The sequence below is a fragment of the Vespula pensylvanica genome, chromosome 1 (genome assembly GCF_014466175.1).
Source record: "Vespula pensylvanica isolate Volc-1 chromosome 1, ASM1446617v1, whole genome shotgun sequence".
Taxonomy (NCBI): domain Eukaryota; kingdom Metazoa; phylum Arthropoda; class Insecta; order Hymenoptera; family Vespidae; genus Vespula; species Vespula pensylvanica.
In genome coordinates, this window is record NC_057685.1 from 14,878,517 (window position 1) to 14,900,632 (window position 22,116).

Below are 22,116 nucleotides of genomic sequence, written 5' to 3' on the forward strand. Positions count from 1 at the left end.
ATTGAACATAAAGGTAATATTACCAATAGTGGAAGCTCACCATGCATAGCGAGATTTTCATGAATAACAAATAATAGAGGCTGACTATCACGATATAGAGAAGAGGTAATTTATCTTCGTAGAATGAATCCAAAGAAAATAAGGAAAGTAAGGAAAGAAAGAGGGATCGACGATGAGGCTTCACTTACCTTCCCGGAGCCTCTCGAGTTGCAGAGAAGTACCCCAGCTGCGTGTATTCTGTACTCCTTATCGAGCTGCTCGTGCTGTCCTTGGATCTTCCTATGGAGCAGACAGATATAGATTAAAGATTAAACTCAGATGGCCTTCCCATCTACGTCGTTTCCATGATAAAACGTAAGAGATTGTAAAATTTTCTCCGTTCTACGTTCGTTTGCTTCCTAGGTAAACATTTCGAAAATACAAAATATTTCTTCTCGGAAAGGATTTTATCTTTCTCATTGAAAGGTTATAGAATTATTCCCCTCTTTTTTCTTTTACAAAGAGGAAAAATAGATTATGCTCGATGAGGATGCAAGCAGAAGGGGAGAAATTACGGATTTCGAAAGGGATGGTATACGTGCGTTGGGAAATATTTTCTCTTGAAAGTTTTCGCGCTCGAACGAGCACAGATTCGTTGGGGGATGGTGAGGGAATACCAGCGTCGACTTAACCGCCACCCCTACAGACTCCGATCTTTCTTGGATTCGAAGAACGGGAAACGACCTGAAGGCCAAATAACGAGCAGAAGATGGCACACCTACGGTCCACTGGCACATTTTCCGAGCGGTTTCCTTACTACTGACTTAGGAATTGAAAAAGTTCCAGATAGACGAGCACCGCACCGGAACTTCAGCAATTACTAGTGGGCAAACAATCTTATAAATTCATGATGTGTATGCAAAAGAGAGAAAAAAGAAAGAGAGAGAGAGAGAGAGAGAGAGAGAAGAAAAAGAGAGAATCAATTCTTTTATGGCATATCACCGTAATTGCATGTTATATCGTTCGATCGATTCAAATCACAAGAGAGTTAATATGATATTAAGATAAATGTCTCGTTGACTAATATGTTTATATTTTAAATATAATCCATTTCCTATACAACGATCTGATAAATATGCAAAAGTTTATCGTAAAATGTTCATTAACCGATATAACGAAAAACTTTGCAATGTTTCCTAGTTAATATCGAACGAACGTGTTTGAGCCTTCGGCCATTTACTAAGCGTGGTTATTTTTTAATCTCCGCTAGGATTATATACTCGTTATGATAAAATATTAGAGTAGATATTGACGATTTCAATTTTTTTTTCTTTTCTTTTTTTTTTTGTTTGTAATAAAGGTAGAAATAAATAGAATATTTTTAACTGCTGACAGTAAAGAATTCTCATAGATCTGTTTCTTTTTTATTGGTCGAGATTCTTGAGCACGGCTGTGATTATGAATATTTCCAATCTAATAAAATCTTTATATATATATATATATATATATATATATATATATATATATATATATATATATTAGCGTACGTAAGTACATGACTATTTTCTTAAACAATTTTCTATCATCATTCAGTAGTATAAGTCAATCAATTATCAGCCAATATTCCGTCCTAAAACATTACATTATATTTTTTCCAACCGACTTTCCATAAATTTTGATCTGTCTGATATCGATGCTTATGTTTAAAAAAATAAAATAGAAGATTATCGAAGTATTAAATAAAGGAAGAAACTTTTTCGAGCATGATAAGATGAGTGGTAGAAATGAATTTTCTGACGGTAACGACGTACAGAGTCTCGTTAAAGTAGACTGATTCGATCTCCAAGTTAACGTGGAAAAATTGTAGAAACTTCAAAGGTAGTACAGTTAGAAGGCGGTCTCATGAATTTCTTACTGTCATAGAATCAAAGAACCCCGACACCGCCCAAGTAGTCCCGCCATCTGCAAAGAACTCACAGAACACGCTAAGCATGTAAGAGGAGTTGTGCAAACAACATTGCTGAAGTACAAACTAAAGACGAAAAAGACGAAGGAAAGAGGGATGTGAAAAGGAGAGGGGAAGGGAGAGAGAGAGAGAGAGAGAGAGAGAGAGAGAGAGAGAGAGAGAGAGGAAAGAGATACAGGAAAGAGGTTGAAGGGAATTTCAGATCATGCTGACCTACACTTTTTCACGAGCCACCGACAACTTGTTCCTTTCAATGCGGGACAGTGTAAGCGGCTCTATCTCTAAGGTACATATCTCGTCGTATTCTTTGTCGTAAATCTGAGAAAAATCTCTTTTTTCGAGCAAATTTCCTGATAACTTTTCTAAAATAAATATTCCCTTATTCCTTCGCATTATACCAAGAGAGCGACTCCTTTCGTTTAATCTCACATAATTACGGGAAAGAAAACGTTGCGACTTTCAAAAATGTACGAAGCTTTATTTAATATCCTCACTAGTACGATCAGATTTTATACCTTCTTTTCTATATAAGAAAAAGAGAAAGAGACAGAAAGAGAGAGAGAAAGAGAGAGAGAGAGAGAGAGAAATGGAGAGAGAGAGAAAGAAAGAATGGAAGAATAATAAATCTTCAACGAGTTAATTCTTGCTCCCATTGGAATAGAAAGCAAATCTGAGAAGGTAAAAGTTCACGGATGACCTAACGTCGCCTCGTAAAAATATAATGTTCGCAAAAGACTTTCTATTCTTTCTCTCTTTCTCTCTTTCTTTCTTTCTCTCTTCGTGCCTCTAAAAACTTCGCAGGGTTTTTCAATGAATTCGTTACTTCGATTTATCTTTCGTAGACGTATAAATGTAAAAGTTTCTTAACTTTTCTGAAAGAACTTTAAAATCTCTTCTTGCGCGAATACTTAATTGAACGTTATTATTAATTAGTTCATTAATCTTGAATATTTTCTTAAATCTAATCGATATAATGGAATACATTAATCTTCTCCCATTTGAAAAGTAAATTGAACCACTTACGAAATAGCGTGTAGTAACTCCTGCCTCTGCTTTTCCTTAACTTTTACACTACCGCCTTCCGCAAGAGCAACTTGCAATTCTCTTTGTAACACTGCAAGCTTTCTACGTTCTGCCTCCAAGAGTAATGACGTCACCTATAATACAACATCAAAGAAGACAATATAAAAAATGTAAATGTAAAAAATGAACGAATAGAATTTTTCATGCATTTTTAAAATTAATTTTCAAATTACTGACATTAGATAAAGTCGCAAATGGATCGATTTTTAAAAAAATATCGAAGGATAATTCACTTTAAAAGGGGTACTTTTCGATTCGCTTTGATATTAGCTATTGCTACCTATCGGCTATGTCTATTTCTGTTTTATCGACTAAAGCTAAGCTTAAAATCAATAGAAATCGTTGTTACCAACGTTCGGGAAATATTACTCCGTCGATAAAATATCATATATCGATAAAATCATAATCTTCAGTGAAACAAAAATCTTTTTTTTTTCGATCAAATAAAATTTTTTATTCCCACAAACGATTATTATTATTATTATTTGGATTTTTATTTAATATCAGAGCAAAAGTCGTAAAAGAAGATTAAAGAACGGATTAAAGTAACGATTTAAAGTATGCATGGAAAATAACATTCTCCTGTTTGCCAGAATGATAACGTTCCTGTTCTACTCTCTTTCAGAGAACAGAACTGCTCCTGCATATAATGCTTGAACATGCAATAACCCATACATAGTACGTGTATCTCCATATGAATGTACGTATGTATACGTAACGGAAGGTTCCTGCATAGATATATTCCAAGATAAACCCTCGTATCCGCGACGTAAGCCCATCGAGTTCTTGGAAGATTCGCGCATGCGAATGTGCTCTTTAATTGGCTAAAAGCACCGAACATTCTACGTTGTGCATGGTTTATTATTACGAAATTATGTAAATTTTTCAACGCTAAGTCATATAAATTATTTTTATAATTTTCAAGATAATAATACCTAGTATAAAAACCGATTATTAAAGGAACAAAAATAAAGATAGTTTGTGTGTGTGAAATTTATCACTCTGGAAAAATCTTAACGTTCGTGATTGTCCGATCGAATACCATAATGACACAAAAGAGAAGTACCGAAAGGAATTTTGGATATTCCAAAGTTTTGTTTGGTACTCTGAGGTTTGGTAAGAGGATAAGTAAGAGAAAGATCGTTGAAGCGGAATTTGAGGAAAGCGGTTAAGAGCAACTTCACCTTCCCTTTGAATCTCGAAGGTATACTTCGATTACGTTCACGCAACCTCTGTGAATTTCCAATGTTCCAATGATGCAGGTAATTTAGCGAAATGTACGAAAGTTATCGTCGATCGATACTCAGACGCAATATACTCAGACACGTACTTACACATTTACACGATCGGGTCTCGAAACTCGTAAAGGAGTGAACAAATGAAGGTAACTATCAGGAACATTACATTATTCGTATCGCATTTCCATTTCACCTTACTCCTTTGAAATAGAACAACGTTACCATTCTAGTTTTCTATGGTAGAAGAACTAACGATTACACAATTCGATTACGCGTCGTTTCTGAGTCACTATGGCTTATCCGTTTTGTTAGAGGCGATCTTTGATACCGATCTCTCACGAACTTACGAGTCTCGTTCGCTCTCAGGAAGGTAAGAAAGCGAAAATTCGTAATTAACTCTCGGGACAGGACGATGAGCGAGCTCGATGTGCCTCCGTGTTATTGCATAAGGATAAGCCACATCGTTGCTTCTTTAGTTATCGTTTAAAAGAATCTTTGCTTCGTTTACTCGAAGATTTGCCTCGCGGACGGAATGTTTATCGTTATTACATATATATGCATATATTCATAAAATAAGCATAAATATTTTATTACGTTAACGTAACATCAAAATAGAATTTCATTTGTAAAAACGTTTATCCAGAGGGAGGACACGAATTAAAATACATGATATAATGTCGATGAAGGAAAATGATAAAGTTGCAATTTAATTAACAATAGAAGGTCGATCGTTCAAAGATCCACTCGAATACAATATACGATATGATAATGAAGAAAAGAATAAGATCATACACAATGAACGCGTTTGCGTGGCTAGATACGTAGGTGGACGTTGAACGCGATAATTTATACAAAAGGAAGAAATACAAATTGTACAGCTTATCATCGTCTGTCGAAACGTTTCTTTGAGTAATATCCACGTTGAGCGAGCCTCCGCTTATTAGAGATCATCGTGATAGGGATGCTGATTACAAAGTCTTCAAATTATGTTGTAACATTTCTCTATTTCTCTCTCTCTCTCTCTCTCTCTCTCTCTCTCTCTCTCTCTCTCTCTCTCTCTCTCTCTCTCTCTCTCTCTATCTATCTATCTATCTATCTATCTATGTATCTATCTTTCTCTTTCTTTATTCTCTCTTTTTCGTCTAGTAATACCACTTCCTCGTGAGCCACAACTAAGATAATTATCATTTGGACATCTCCCAGGAGATGTCACGGTTCGAACAAATCTTACGATATAACTCGCGCTTTCGATTTTTTTTTTCCTTGCATTTATTACATGCTATTTCGCAGCTCCTTCCACTATCCTTATATATCTTTCAAGAAGTCAACAATCGGTGTATGCTTTTTTCAAGGATTTTCGGTGGTTTCTTCATTTTTATAATGACTCCCATACTGTGTGACGTTTTGCCACAAACTACTTGTTCTTCGCAACAAGTTACACGGACTTTTGATTACTACTTCTACTTCTAATTTTACCGACTCTCTCTCTTTTTTTTATCTCTCTTTCTCTCTCTCTCTCTCTCTCTCTCTCTCTCTCTCTCTCTATTTTTTTTCGTTTTTCATACAAGTGTATATATTTTCTGCAAGGAGAAAACGTAATAGAAAGATTTTACTTACTCGTCAACTACTTCTTCTCCCATCGTTGCCCTTTAAAAGCATATGTATCATTATACCGAGCAACATACTTGCGTACGTCTGACTATCGTTTACCCTCTTCCCTTTTCTCTCTTTTCCCTCCTCTATTCGAGAGAAACACGAGATCTTACGCAAGATGCATGCTGCATCCTACAGCTTGGACATATGCATATACATACACATAAATATATTTACGCCCGCAGGTAGTATTAAACTTTCCTCTAGAGATGACTCGTCGAGTACTATCTCTTGACTTGATTCGATTACGTCAAAACGTTATGGATGAAATATGTCGATTTGAAACATCAAACACTTTGCTACTTCGATTAAGCAATTTAATGATCGAAATCGCCATTTATAGTAAACTTCGAATCAAATCGATCTTTGAAATCGAATGAGACTTTTACGTTTCTCAATTGAAAAATTTCATTGCAAAACTCATCCACGGTATTTTCTTCATTCCAGGTGGTGGACACTTGGATTCTTCGTCAACTTCTTCTCGTCTCCAATGGTAGAAGAAGGCGGTCTGACGTAAAAGAACGTTTCGCAAGCAACCGAGAATACGTAAGTACACTGATCGCGCTCGCCAAACGAGTATAACGACCTGACTAGATTTTTCCGAGGAGAGGAAAATTTATTCGCCTTCTACCGACTCGTATAACGTTTGAATTTAATAATCATGCCTGTCTAACACGCATATGTACATAAGATCAACTGTGAGTATGAATCACCATTTTCGCACTTATCTGCCGACTAATTAGCTCGCATAAATATCATTAATATTTTGCAATCGTAAAATATATACATACGTGTTTCATTTTTCATCGTCATAGCAATCAAATTATTTTCAATAATTGATATCTTCGAACAGTCTCAAATTGTATCATCGCAGGGTACACTTTTCTTCGATCGAAGTATTCTACGTTAACGTAGATCGTATCTACTTACTCAACGTTTGTACAAAAAGAAAAGGAAAAGGGAAGAAAAACAGTTAAGAAATAATAACTCGCGTAACAAAGGAGAAAGATCGATCAAAATAAAATTTAAATAAAGCAACATTAATACGTATAGACGGATTTTACGGTAGCAGTAGCGAAGAAATAAAAAGTATCGGGATGATAGTATCCATCTCGTTTATAATTTACGAGCAGTGCGAGAAAAGTAAAGAGATGAAAGGAAGGAAGCTTAACGAGACGGACCGGTAAAACGGATTCTACGTGCCAACGCAGAATAAGAAGGAAAGAGATCACGAGAAAAAGAGAAAGACAGAGATCGAGTAAGAGATGGATATATAAATAGATAGAGAGATGAAAAGAGAGAGAAACAGAGAGAGAAAGAGAGTAGGAAAGAAACAGACTTTCCTCTCGCCGTCGTTTCGGTTTCAGGTGGCTGCTCGTTGTACCAGAACCGACACCGGTTTTATGACTCGGACCTCTCACTACTTGTTCAACGTCACACACAATTCTTGGCAAAAGTCGAGCATTGGAATCGAGCCGAAGTCGCAAGCAGCCACCATCGGATTTATTCTTGCCCCTCGACAAGTATACTCGGCACGTTCGCATTGTTTCCTTCGTCGTCGGTGTCTCCGATCGATTATCGCGTTCGCGTTCAAGGTCCTAACTCGACTCAGGTTTTATCCTATATCTATCCATCTATCTCTCTGTTGACCATTTATTTTCTAAAAGTAACATAAACTTTGTCTTTCAAAAAACGAATCCACCGAGTAAATTTATATTATATGTTTTTTCTTTCGATTAAAGAACTTGAGAACATCGTGATTGATCATCTACTTTTATTTATCTGAAACGTTTTCCAAATAATCTAATGAATTATTTAGAAAGGTCATGAAATAAATTACCTCGAGTTGTACGCCAAAAAGATCCCTCGATCTTCCGGGTCTTGACACGTTGAGATCTTGCATGTTGGCTTCTCGTTCGACCAAACCCATTTCCGTGAAGTATCTGCAAATATATTATATTGACAATCAGCTGGGTTTGTACTAAACCTCAAAGAGATAGTAAAAGAAACGAAATTTTTTTCGTTCGCGTCAAGAGAGAAGGAAGAATTTCCTTTACGTAGAATCCCGATATGTCGGCAACGCTTTCTGATTTTTCGTGATCGTTTCAACCGTTACGATTATACTTATCTTCAAGCATATATATCAAAAATACGTGTTTTAATTGATGAAAACGATTATTTTTATGACAGGTAAACAAACAAGAAATCGTGTAAACATTATTATTTTATCTCAAATAATAATAATAATAATCTTATTATAATTTACATATTAGATACTTTTTATCATTTCAACGTAAATAATACACGCTAATGCAGAATTATTCGAGAAATTCCATTCTAATCGCTGAAAGATTAACAAGTTTAATCACGGAATTCATAGAAATAAAAATCAACCGGAAGCTCGAGAAGATACTGAGCTCGTATATCAAGCGCGCTTACGACTTCAGCCAAGACGTTAGCTTGAACTTGATATATGAAACTTTCTATCGCTGACAAGAACGCAGACGAAATCCTTTTTCACGATACAGGGGAAAAAAAAAAGCAGGGAAGATCTCGTCTACGAAAGTGATTAAATGTTTTCTAAGATGCGCGCTTTTCGCATTGGTTTAACTTTGTCGTAGCGACAACAAATCAGGTTTTACGGCAAACGTACTTAAAGATAATTAGAAGAAAATTACCGCTGGCAGAACGAAAGCAAGAATGCCATCTTTAGTAAGGGCTGGATGAGAAATAGAGACAGAGATAGACAGAGGGAGAGAGAGAGAAAGAGAGAGAGATCAAAAGTGAGTTGGCAAACGACAATGAGAGATACAAACGTGCGAACAATACACACGAAAGAAGATTACAGTGTACAAGATTACCGTTACACTCTAGAGAAACAACAAAGACAGAAAGAAAGAGAGTAAGAGATAAAAAGATAATTATCAATAATTAATCGTTAGACGAAGACACACAGGTTACTCTCAGCTTTTCCTATTATAGTTGTAGTTATGAAGAAGAATGAGAAAGATAGACGATCGTCACTCGCACTTCTCTTTCCTCGTTTTCCTTTTATTCTCATTCTCTTCCTCAGCGTTTCTCTATCTTTCCTTTCTCTTTCTCTCTTTCGCTCTTTCGCTCGTGCGAATCACGAGAAACGAAGGTCGTTTCCAGCACAGTAATTACCACCAGGATAATCCCATTATTTACAATACTCTTCGTTACTATCCTTTTCTCTCTCTCTCTCTCTCTCTTTATTTTTCTTCCCTTTATTCCTCAGCATCCGTTTGGCTTTGTCGAGCGAACGTTGCTTCTTTAATGAGTCGTTAGTGGATTTAGCAAAGAGGATGAACGATAAATACATCGATTAAACGCGAACGTCTCCTAATCGAATCGAAGAAGCCACGTCGGCAATTAGTCCTTATTCGAAATATTTGCTTTTTTGATTGAATTTTCACAAAGCTTTCATTTTCAACAGGAACAATTTATATTTTTAATCGACGTATTCTAACGATGACAATAATTTGATCGTTTTGTTGAACGCAAGAACAAAGTATAAAAAAAAAAAAAAAGAAAAGAAAAAATTAGAAAGCTTCGAAATTCCTTATTATAGCTACAAAACAGATATTCTTTTCTTGAAGAAGAAAGTGCTCTTTCGTTGGCCGGTAGCGAAACAAAGCGGAAGTGAAAAATCTCAATAACGTATTGCTTGGAACGGGGCAAGAGGTAACGGTATCAAGATACGGATCATTAACGCTCCTTCGATCTACGATCCAGCATTCTAATGCAACCGCGAAATCCATTACTGCTGCTAAATCGTAAAATCGGCTGCATCATCCAGAAATTCTCTTCTTTCGATTTCCACGCCGTTCTACCGTGAACATGTTGGCTAAGTTAACGTCGCAAGATCTCAGCAGCTGTTCGGATAACACTCGAAAGGGATTACGAGATCTATCTATCTAGCTACGCGTTAAGACGTAACGAAATAATTTCACTTCGGCTTCTGGTGGTCTTCATCCACTTACAGTAAAAGCTAAAGATTAAGATGATAATTATATAACCAGTTTTACGATCGCTTACCTCACGATATTCTCCGTTAGAATGGATTAGAATCTTTTTTCTTCTTGTTTTTTTTTCTTTTTCTTTTTACACGGAAAAGTAAAATAAGGCTTAACCAAGCAACAAACTCGATAGAAACGATCGATCTCGCCTTTCAAGGAGCGCTATAATTAATGTTCCTTTCTAGTCTGCGTGTCGTTTGTTCACTCTCATATGTAAACGAAAAAACGAAATAATCGGATGGGGACACGTTGAAGAGTAATAAATAATAAATTTATTACTTGTTACTCTGCTCGTGTCCCCTTTTAAGACTCTAGGAATACTCATTCTATGTCCAATGACTGGTGCTATCGCTTAATTATTTACGAGTACTTTCGATATTTCCCATGCTTCTCTTATTTATATTACGTCAATCGATACGCAACGATGCATTATTATGCAACTTTCAATGTAAGATTTTCAAACTATCAAGAATAATATTTTCAAGCGAAATGTCATTTTGATGTAAGAGTTCCCGATGCTAGGGGGAAAGATTGAGGATAGATTTTAATTAACTTTTGCAATTTCAATATGATTAATTGATCGTGCTTTTGGTTCTTTTTTTCTTTTCTTTTTTTTCTGAAATGAAGACTGGTTAAACGTAAAGAAAAAAAAAAAAAAAGAAGAAAACGCAACTTAAGTGACTATTACTCTCTTTCTTAACTCCACCTCTATTCCTTCTTCGTTCAGATACTATCGCACATTCTATGACAGTTTCGAAGCAAGTCGAGGGAAAGTTAGCCTTAGCCCGTGATGTTTAACTTCCTGGAAAGCGAAGAAAGGTTTCTGGTAAGGGACAAGGTACTCTCATTCCTGGAATTTTCGAAGCATCGCTAACGTTAGCGTGCACCCGTTCGCGTTCTCCGAACATGCTAGCTCTAGCTACAAGCTTACCTTTCACGGGCTTTCCGATGCACTTAGGATAAAACGAAACGATAATACAGTTGCTTCTGAATACCGCATATGCAACGTAATTGTCCGCGTTTAAAAAGCTAATGGTAATTAAAAGATAAATCTAAGATACACAAATTACTATACGATACGATCTTACGATTGAATACAATCTTTTCGTTCTTTATTAACTTAACGAAAATAAAACGAAGATAAAACTATCGAAATGAATTTTCGAGCGTTACGAACGAGGAAGAAGAAGGTAGATAGTAAAATAAGTAAGTAAATACGTGATTCGATGTTCCAAGTCTTAGATCGGAGAACCCTGACACACATTCCAATAGTTCGCTGAACGCATTTCCCTGCGAATGAAAACGAAACGGTGCGTTCCGCTCGAAGATAACGACTTCGATGAATGAACGATGCACGGTTATATAGCGAAACAAAAGGGAAACTACAACGTCGCCCGACTTATGGAACCAGTCTGACTCGTTTCTACGATACTTCTTTCCTATTCCCTCGATAAAATCCATCTTCTAACATATTTACATTTTTCATTTCTTCGATTCAATCGTAAAAAGATTCGTCTTTTTTGTAAACAAAAGAAAAGATCGTCGCGATAAAAGTATATCGGCGTATCGTCGAATGAAAAAATCGATATCTTTCCTGACAGGTTAATTTGAAACAATGTAAAAATAATTAAATACGATTAAATGACGATCAATCGAAACAAAAATTGATTCCTCGTAACTAGCTTCGTCTAAAATTCGCAAGTTTATTATAGGCGGTACATCATGATGTAATACCGAAGTCTTCATTCGTAATTAGAAGTAATTAAGCTGCATTATAAAAGTAACACGAGGTGCAAGGCATATAATTACCGACAAAATGGCGTCTAGTGTGCTCGAGTTTAATAAAGTATATGTGTGTCTTTTTCTTTCTCTCGCTCTCTGTCTCTCTTTACTGTTTATTTTCATCGTAAACAAACGTACAGTGTCTCTACAATCTACATTCCCTTCCATGTAAGCAGAGTCAGCGTAACCAGAGAGTGATATGAATCTCGGGATCACTTTATATTCGAATTAACGTTAACGAAAATAAAATTAAAAAAAGAAAAAAAGAGAAACTAAATTTCAATTATTATTACGGAAGGGAATAAATAACGATAAAATTCAATCGACAAATAAACTCCATTGAAGTTCCTTCCTGTTAATTGAAAATCCAAGAAACGTTTGTACTCTTTAAGAAACAACTTTTTATGCGACTGAAGTAAAGAGAAGACGTTTGAATCGATCTATGGATGACGATTAACATTACCGGTAGTTTCCAAGTAGGTTACGACTGCGTCGAGATAAACGACCGATCGAGTCCAGTGGTCATTCCTTGACCTAGACGACACGACATTAACCCAAACCGACCTACTCTCTTCCTCCGGTTCGTCCACCCAGTTCGTTCCTCCATTCTACAAGAACGTATTACGAATAAAACCTACGTGATGTCTCAAAGAGACAGACATCTAACTTTTTATCAAATATACACATATATTTTGAAGGATCCCGATTGAAACGAATAGTCTATATCACATATACAATCTTTCTTTCTGTCCTTGGTTTTTTTTTTTACATTCCTTACGATATATATACAATTACTATTTTTTTTCTCCAGTTAAACGTTTTCAACTCTTCTAGATTATTATCTCTTAATAGCTTTAACGTTTCGCAAACTGACGAAACGTAAAAACGTTCGAATAATAAATCTTCCTCTTTTGATTTTTGCTCGCATTTATAGTATATCGTTTGGTGTCGAGATATGATTTCAACAAACTTTTTTCATCGTGAACCGTCCATATTTTTTGAACGATCACCTCGTATTCGATCCTCGCTAAATTTAATTTCAAAAATTTTAAACGAAACGAACATTTTGTTTTGATATTTTGATATTTCAGGCTTTATTGGAATGAAACATCATTAAGCTATAAGCGATATCGTCGAATCAATCAATCGTATTATCCCTAACACGAATAAAATAAAATTTGGCACGTCTCAATAATTCGATCTATCGCTTTTGTACTGTCACACACAACCCATAAATTTTTTATTGATATCACGGATGATTCCACGTAGGTACTTTGAGAATCACTGGTTTAGAATATTCGATCGGTCAGGGGAAAAATTTTTTTGACGTTCCAGCTCGTTATAATTATCAAAAGGATAAAGTTACAAGAAATAAAAAACGTATTCGTCGATTGCAAGCAACGATCTCGGAATGGACGAACAATCGGATACACTCGGTGCAAATATAATTCGTGGAAAAAAGATACAAGAACTCGTTTGCTTTTATTTGAAAGTTTCATCGTCTTTTCGATGTCTTATGATCCTTACGTTGTCTTATCGAAAATACTTCGGCTAACGACTTTACCAAAGTGCCACTAATTAGGATTGTAAAGTTCTCCTCGGCTCTTGGGCACCTTGGATACTGGGATATATACTTTTTCAACATAAAACGCTTCGTATTTCACAAAACTCGTTTATACACCTGCGATCATGCGATCGTGCATGATCGAGCCTTATTAAATCGGGCGTGAAATCTATTCGAGTGCGATTCGAGTTAATCGCAAAGAAAAATTAACCGAAATGCGCAGTGGCTTAACGTTTCCCTCATTCTCTCTCTCTCTCTCTCTCTCTCTCTCTCTCTCTCTCTCTCTCTCTCTCTCTCTCTCTATCCTCCTGTTTTTCGTTCTCTCCCTTGAATTCTTTTTTCTATGAATAGAAAGAGACTTAATATTCGTTCACCGTTACGTTTACCGAACGCAAGCAGCAAGGTTAATAGGCGAATGTAATGACGTCGAAAGGATCTAATCGGTTAATCTTGCTTGGATTACCTTAATCGTATATTGAAATAACGTGAACTGCAATCAATTCATCTTACGAGGTATAACGAAAAGTATGTAGATTTTTAATCGAATTTATTATGAAAAAGATATAAAAAGAGGAAAAGAGATAAATTTAAGAGAACTTATTTTTCGTTCGGTAGTTCACTTCCTTACATTTAAATGGCAACTTATTTTTTACCTACGTTCTAACGTTTGACCTTAGAAAACCCGTCCCTAATGAAAACCGAGAAGGATAAGGAAAGGGGAGTTGAGAGTTTATAATTCGTGTGAAATGCCAAAAGCGAGAACACGAAAGGTCCGTACGGACCTGCCCTTCGTTTCTACCCTTTCCTCTCTTCGTCGACCTTCCATCTTCCTCTTTCTACCTCGACGAACATTCAGGATAATTTCCGAGGCGACTTTTAAAACCGCTTCGACAAAATAGCCGCCAGTTCTCGAGTCGCATGCGGTTTCAAGCACGTTCTCGGTAAGATGGCAGATTGTTAAACGTACCTACCTCTTGCAGGTCAACGAATCTAATTTTCGTAATGTTGGAACATTAACGGGAATAGATCGAATTTTAATCCATTTCGTACAAGCTTGCGTTTGCTTGGCCCTTCTCTATCGGTACACTGAAGAATACAGATAGAAATAGAAAGAGAAAAAGCGAAATAAGAATTTTTAGAAAGAAAGACGGTGTTACAAAAACAACGAAATTTTTAAAATTCGAGTGAAAGGTCTATAAATTCAAAACGTTCTTAAATATTTCGTTAAATCCTTAAAATTATAATTGCCTAGATCTTGCGTCATTTATATTCGCATATAGGTATTAAAACGTTATGTTTCTAATCGTTACGATTAATGAATCTTTTGAAATTTCGACAAATTGGACGTGTTAAGGGATAAGAAAGGTGTTCTTCGGGAAGTTCGTTGAAGTCTGCACGAGGTACGCGCGACAGGAAGGGTAGGAAGGAAGTTTTCTATCGATCCAATGGCGGTATTTTGAGGTCAGGGCGCTGCGCCAGCACTGCGGCTACCGGCCACCGTCGAAACCATCCTCGACGTCGACGTCGAAGTCGTCCTCCTCAACGGCGGACATCCGATAAACTCCCTCCTCCTGTTTCTCCTCCTCCTCCTCCTCCTCCTCCTCCTCCTCCATCACCGGTAGTAGCATTAGCAACAGCAGAAGCAAAAGTAGCAGGCACCATCGGGGTGGCATCTCGCGTGACGGTTCGCTGCATTTTAAAAAACATGGCGCACCGATCGCGCGACCGTAATCGTTCGACTCCTTTCTCGGTTAGCCGCATTGCGGACTCGAATTCTCCTATATATTGAGAAAACGTTTCGCTTCCTTTCCTTTCCTTCCTTCCTTCCTTCCTTCCTTCCTTCCTTCCTTCCTTCCTTCCTTCCTTCCTTCCTTCCTTTCTTCATCCTACTTTTTTCCTTCCTTCCTCCTCTTCTTCCCATCCGAACATCCTCATTTTCTTTTTCCACCACGAACATTACGTCGTAAAAATAAAAAACGCGACCCTTTGTTCGAATCCTCATCGTTTCGATAAATATATTAAATTACGAAAAGCGATGGGAGAATCGAGAGGGTACAGGACGAGAAGGGCAGAAACAGGAAGGGTGCATATTGGCTTAATTTGAATTTTAATTCAAGTGGAATTTCGTTTCGAAACGAAATTACAGTCGCGTCAGCTAATCCAAGGAAATCAAATCGATAGTCCTTTCCCCGCATAGCCGAGCACTTTTCGTTGCAAGGTCGCGAAGACTTCCTCGAGGATCAACGACCTCTCTCTCTCTCTCTCTCTCTCTCTCTCTCTCTCTCTCTCTCTCTCTCTCTCTCTCTCTCTCTCTCTCTCTCTCTCTCTCTCTCTCTCCAATTTCTCACGGTCCCCCGTTCTTGCTGTTCTTTCCTCCTCCAACTCTCTATCTCACCGTACGGAGTAGCACGTGCAAGCCGAACGTAATTCATTTCTCCTTTCTCCTTTCGACGGTATTGCTGGTATAACACAGCCGAGAGAGGAAATTTACCCTTGTCGGTGCATGTATGTACCTCTATCTATTTAAATGCCTACGTTTTGAGCTGAATTATCGAATACGTGGAGTCATTGCTACGGGTTAATAAATGAAATCGAATGAACGTTCTGTATTTCATCCATTTGACATTATTTCCGTCGTAAGAAAATGCAGCTTTGAAAATAAAATAAAGCGTACATTTACTGAGACCTAGTCTTAAATAATTGGAAGTTATCATATACTTGTTCCGACAGTATATAGAGCATAAATAGTAAAAAAGTAATTTTAAAACAAATTGGCATTCACGATTTCCTTCAAAATTACATTTCAAATAACCTTATTTTATATATAGATGGATAGATATATTTATCTGATTAGAATCAATCACAACGTAAATAACTAATATTGCTAAAGTATTCATCAGACGACAAGTACTATCTTTTCACCTCTACAAAGAATTTTAATCGATACAAACTATCGCATCATACGTAACTAATCGATAATAATAAGAAAAAAAAAGATTGTTTTTAAATACAAATAATCATAAATATTTCGCTTTAGTTGCGTTTAGAAAGATCGAAAACTCTTGGAGATGCGACGTAAATGTAAAAAAAAAAAAAAGAAAAGAAAAGAAAAGAAAAGAAAAAAGAAAGGAAAGAAAATATAAAGAAGAAACCGGAAAAACGGAGAACGTTAATATGAGTCAAGGAAGGAAAAAATTAATAATATAAAAGAGACGACGAGAGGATGGTTCGATCGGCACAACGCTTCCTTCCTGTATTAGCAGTCAAGCTAAAAAAGGATGTGTAAGGATAGAAAGGAACATATCCTATAACCTCCACCTTGGTTCGTCGTAAAGTTCGTCGGTGCAATAAGCGAACGATAAGTCTTTCGTCCTTCCTCTTATACGTTGGCGTGCGCGTGCTCATCGCACACGCGTTAACAGAGTAAACGCCCTTTATATATGTAGGTTTACACGGGGCGCGGTATCGACACCTCGTAAAGCAACAGGGGTAAGTCGTTCTTTCTTTTTACTCTCTCGGCTGGTGTATCTACGTGGCACGTAATAAAAAGAGCATACGCGTCGTGTACTTTTCCAGGACGCGTCCATTACGCGCGAGGCGCGTGCGACTGGATAACGCCATGGACAATACCTATAAAAAGTGTTTCCCTTAACCACTATCTATACGTAGATATTAATAAAAGTGTATGGTTTCCTTTTTTTTTCTTCTTTCTTTTCTTTTCTTTCCTCTTCTCTTTTTTCCTTTTTGGTACGGACTTATATCGAGCAAGTAATAAATTAAGTATATAAGATATCTATATGAAAGTACGAGCGGAGGGTTGATAAAAAAAAAAATCCTATATCAAATATTTTCTCTTTTAATATATTTCGAATTATGGTTATAAACGGATAAACGATTTAATTCAATTTTATACAGGTAATTTTCATTTTAATCGCTTTCATAATTAATGACATAAGTAGTAACATAAGTAGTAAATACCGTTCTTAATATATATAATTTATATATAAATGAGATATATACTTGAGATTCTTGATATATAAACATGTTACAGATAAAAAGATATACGAGTACGCGTATATAGAAAACGAAGATGGGAACGAAATTAGCAATTTGATGAGTTTGCGAGAATCGACCGACTTACCTCTTTAAATTCCGAATTTTCTTTTCCCACGAGAAAGGAAGGAAAAAAAAGATTCGATGTTACGAAATTAATGGAAAGCGGAGGATTGTCCATAGCGTTTCGAGCGTGCTCGTTCCAGCTCGAAACGCTATGTTTTGCGTCGAAACTTTTGGACGCGTCAGGAAAGGCGAACAAAGAGACAGAGCGAACCGAGAGACGCGTTCCGGTGGTCGTCCCTATCAGCTGGCTCTTCAAGGCTGACGGGACAAGTGGGCGTCACGCATGGGAGATTTTTGGTCGCGCGATCGAATCGTCCAGTAAGCATTTTTTCGTTGAAACGCGCCTGAATGAATGCACCAGGTTGAATATAATCGAGAAGCAACCAAATCGTTTGGTTGCTTTTTCTTTTAAAGGATGTTATCGAATATGAGTTATAAATCGACGTTTAATGCCGCTTCAAGTACCTATACCTATGTATATAACTTATGTACTTGTATATATATGTATGTATGTATATATCCACCCTTAGCGAATCACGATTTATACGATTTACCGAGACTGCTTCTGATCGATGGCAAAGCGATTGCCGGCACGTAGGCGGTTCACCACGTAGCGTAGGATGTATAGTCACGTGTTCGATTTAAACGCTTAGCCGAGAAACGAACGTGTGTGAGGGCGAAACGTGTGCCCTATAGAGACGTGGACGAGTACGCGCGAGTAAAGCGAAGAACTTTACGTGGGGTATACGTGGACATGAATGACCGCATGACGGCATATGACTATTTCTTTCTTACCGATCCCTTTCGATCGACTTACACACCTACTTTTCCATATATCCGTATGGAGTACTCTGATGCGTGCAAATTTTTTATAAATATACATATACGTAGCTAAGACCTACATACGTATGATATAATAATACACATGATGGATCTGTAAATTATGCAAAATACATACGATATATATATATATTTACATATAAATATAATATATGTATATTATATATTCCGTTTACTGTGGTTAGGGTACATGACCGCATGCACACACGCGCACGCATACACACACAACGTTACCTTTCTTAACTCGTCTGTGAAAACCTATTCATCTTTCTCTACTGTCTTTGAAAGTACTCGAAAGTTCGCTCCATTTTATCTTACCCACTCTCCATACCTTTACTTTACTCTTCCCTGTTCTTTTTCACGTAAGGAACATTTCGTGTTCATTGCATCGGAACCGCGAAAGTCATTTGGTCATCTGCTTCGCTCTCCCCTTTGCCACGAAGATAGAGCAGATGTCGAATGTATTATCTACAAAACTAACGATCGCCTTCAACGTGTCTGCAACATGACTCGTCCTTTTAGGAGGGTTATTTAACGATTATACGAATTTAAAAAAGGGATAAGATAGTCCGTCGTCGAATGACCTATATACGTCTGAATCAAGATTTATCTCTTTTCCTTTCTTTTTCCTTTTTCTCAGCTCATTAGATACTTTCTACTCAAATTCGTGGGTGAATAGAGATAATGAATACATTCGATATCAAATCGAAATCGAATAATTAAAAAGTTTAAAACATTGCTCGAGAAGCTTGGTACTTTCCTATCGGTCCTATCAAGCTCGATGAAAATCTTGATTGCGTTTGAAAATGACGAGGAGAAAAGTGGGTTCGTGCCTTTAAAGATAAGTAGGTACATATTTCCCTTTCGTCGGCATCGTCCCACGGAACAGAGCTAAAAGCAAAAGCCAGGATAGGGAACTATGATGGTGGCCTAGGCAAGCCGGTTCCGTTTTCGACGTCGGAAAAGCACGCTTAATAATATTCTCGTGACCCGAGGCTGCTTAGTCGGGAACCCTAGCGCTGTTTATCGATCCGTGAACCAAGTCACGCTAACCGGCCCTCTAACAACTAGAAGACTCTTTCCATGCCGAGGTTAATTCAAATCTCTTTTTTTCCGTCTTATCGAAACTTCGCCGATAGGTAAAGTACGTACATATGTACACGTTCTTCGTGTGGGAGTTATTAAAGAAATAAATAAATAAATAAATAAATAAATAAATAAAAAGAAAGAAAGAAAATATTACAACGATATGTTACAACGATATGTATATAGTACAACGTAATAACAATTACAGATAGAGATATCTTGAGGTAATTGAATTGAAAAGAAAAAGAAAGAAAAGAAAATCAACCTTCCCTTAAAGGATGTTCGAAGGACGACTCGCAAATTACGTCCTATCCTAAAGATCCAACTTCCACGCACTTTCGTGGCTGAACAATTTTATATTCCTCCCTTTACGGATCGGTATCAAGAAACGTGTTTCGCGGTAAGGCCAACTGCGTGCGGTTACGAGGATCTCGCTTCCTCCTCCTCCTCCTTCTCCTCCACCTCCTCCTCCTCCTCCTCCTCTTCATCCTCCTTCTCCTCTTTCCTCTGCTCCTGCAAGAAGGGTAGAAACTACGGAGTTGTAGGGGTGCCGGTAGAGGTGGGTCACGCGAAGAATGGGCGGAGATTCCAAAAATAGGACCATTACCGATAAGACCTAGCCCAGCAGAGCGGCATAGGTGGGTATATATCGCGAGTTAGGCGATGGCAGGTGATAAAGCGCGGCAAATGGGCTGAACTAAGGGGTTTAGAGAAGAAAGGAGGGTGGTTAGGAGAGAAAGGTGGAGAGAAGAGCAAGGTAGGACAAGAAACTGGCGATAATAGTGTGAAAGCCAACGATGCTTGCGAACCGGGCGAGGCAAAAGTCGCGAAGCGACATAGACGAGATGTACGATGGAAAATGAAATAAATGGGGTGAGGTTGTTCTTGAAACGACATTGCCGTCTGTCCACACCTCGATGCTTCCCTCTTTGATCGTCGGCTTAATCGAATAGAACGATTCGACGTCATTGTCCGTTATAAAACGCCCTTTCATTATAATTAATAAATTAATTGGAATCGTAAAAATTCCGTTTCGATGCTTATATCCGAATTAATGCGAAATGAAAAAATTCGTAAATCCCTGTAACACGTCCCTGTCGTTAAATAAACGTCCTGTAAACGATAATGCTCGTAGTAAACGTTCTCCAAAGCGTCGAAGTAAAGTGGAGAACACGTTTTACCAGCGAAGCCCGTAAGCGGGTTTGACTTTGAAGAAACGCAGATTATCGTGTCCGATCTATCTGGAAGGCCGATGATTACAACTATTCGATACTATAAAAATCCGACTTAAGTTTAAAGCGAAAGAATAGAAAGAGCAAGAAGAAGAAGAGGAGGAGAAAGAGGAGAAGGAAAAGGTAGTGGGTGTCTTGGTGGTGGAAAGAGAGCGGGGATCGATGTGCGAAGGTAGGAAAGGAAAGGAGGGGATGGAGAAACGACACAGGAAAGGTTTGAGTGGCGTTTCTACGAGGGAATCGCGTGACTACTCACGGATCAATAGTTTGCTCGTATACGTGGGTACACAAGTCGGCTTCTACGAGCGTTGCTTTGGGCGCTGGCGCTTCTGTCGACGAGGGTGAGTCGGCGAAGGGCAGCAAAACGACGAGGAGGAGGAAAGTATGAGAGGGGAATGAAGGAGGCCCAGTAAAAACCCCAACGAGTCGAATCTACGCTTCTTACTGGCGTCTGTGGACATTGTACACGTGTCTATACTTTCTCTATCTGCATTATGCAATCCGATCATTTTCTCATCATTCTTCCTCGATGACTAGCCCTCGCCTAGTGATCTTTTTTCATAGCAAATCAATTCGACGACTCGCACTAATGTATTTCCGCAAACGACTCGAGCCAAGTCGAGTCGAGTCTTTCCCATTTTTCTTTTTTTTTTCATTAATTAAATTCACTCGTATACACACATACATATATACGGACTTTTTATAATTACGGTATTTAAATCTGTCTATTTCTTTGATTAATTATAAATACTTTTATGTAATTTAATTGCATTAATACATATATAACGATATTATTTTTCTCTAATAATAATAAATAATATGGCTTTTAATCGTATAACGATCTCGGATCAGTTTTTCGATCTATTATATAATCATATTCCTCTACTAGGCGAGCGTGCATTGCTCAAAATTGGTAGCCCGTAATGACACGTAGACAGAGGCGGATTCACGATCTAGGAGGTCTCTTTCCCAGACGTAAAGCCCTGATTTTCCAGTCCGGTGCGAATCGCATTATACGGCTACCTACGTATATATTACGAAATGCGTTACGTTGAAAATCACTGACTACAGCGTGAAATCTATTTAATAAAAGATCTTATCCGATGATTTAAAACAATATTCCGATGCCAATTGTTTTTAATTGTTTTTATCGCATATATTTATGTATCACTTTTATCGCGATGGAAAAAAAAAAAAAAAAGAAAAAGAAAAAAAAGAAAAGAATCAAACGTCCTTTGATTTTCCTGATCTATGGATTTGTTTTAACAAACTTATGTTAGTATGAACTACTATCCTATCCCCACGAATGAAAATAGAACGAAATAAAACGTAAATGCTTCGGGAAAGCAAGTACATAAAATAAACGAAGCGGAAGAGAAAGAGAGGAAGAGAGAGAGAAAGAGAAAGAGGGAGAGAGAACGAGTGTGGCGAGCGTAAACTATACATCGGCAGTAATGGCAGGCCGTATCGATCGAAACGAAATGTTCTTGGAAACGTGACAAGCTTCGAGTTGTTTTTGCTCGTCCATTTATCG

At 37.5% G+C, this 22,116-nt stretch overlaps 1 protein-coding gene across 4 annotated transcripts in view; it reads left to right on the top strand.

Annotated features, from left to right (window-relative positions):
- LOC122631911 overlaps positions 1-22,116 on the top strand; it is a 228,548-nt gene that overhangs the window by 88,647 nt on the left and 117,785 nt on the right. For 2 of the 4 annotated variants that reach the window (XR_006327783.1, XR_006327784.1), the window contains exon 2: positions 6,367-6,728. Coding sequence is in view for 1 of the 4 variants with exons in the window: in XM_043818132.1 (XP_043674067.1) it covers positions 2,151-2,231; positions 6,367-6,465 (180 nt within the window). In the remaining 3 variants the exon portion in view is untranslated. The other 2 variants (XM_043818132.1, XR_006327785.1) reach the window with 2 other exon arrangements.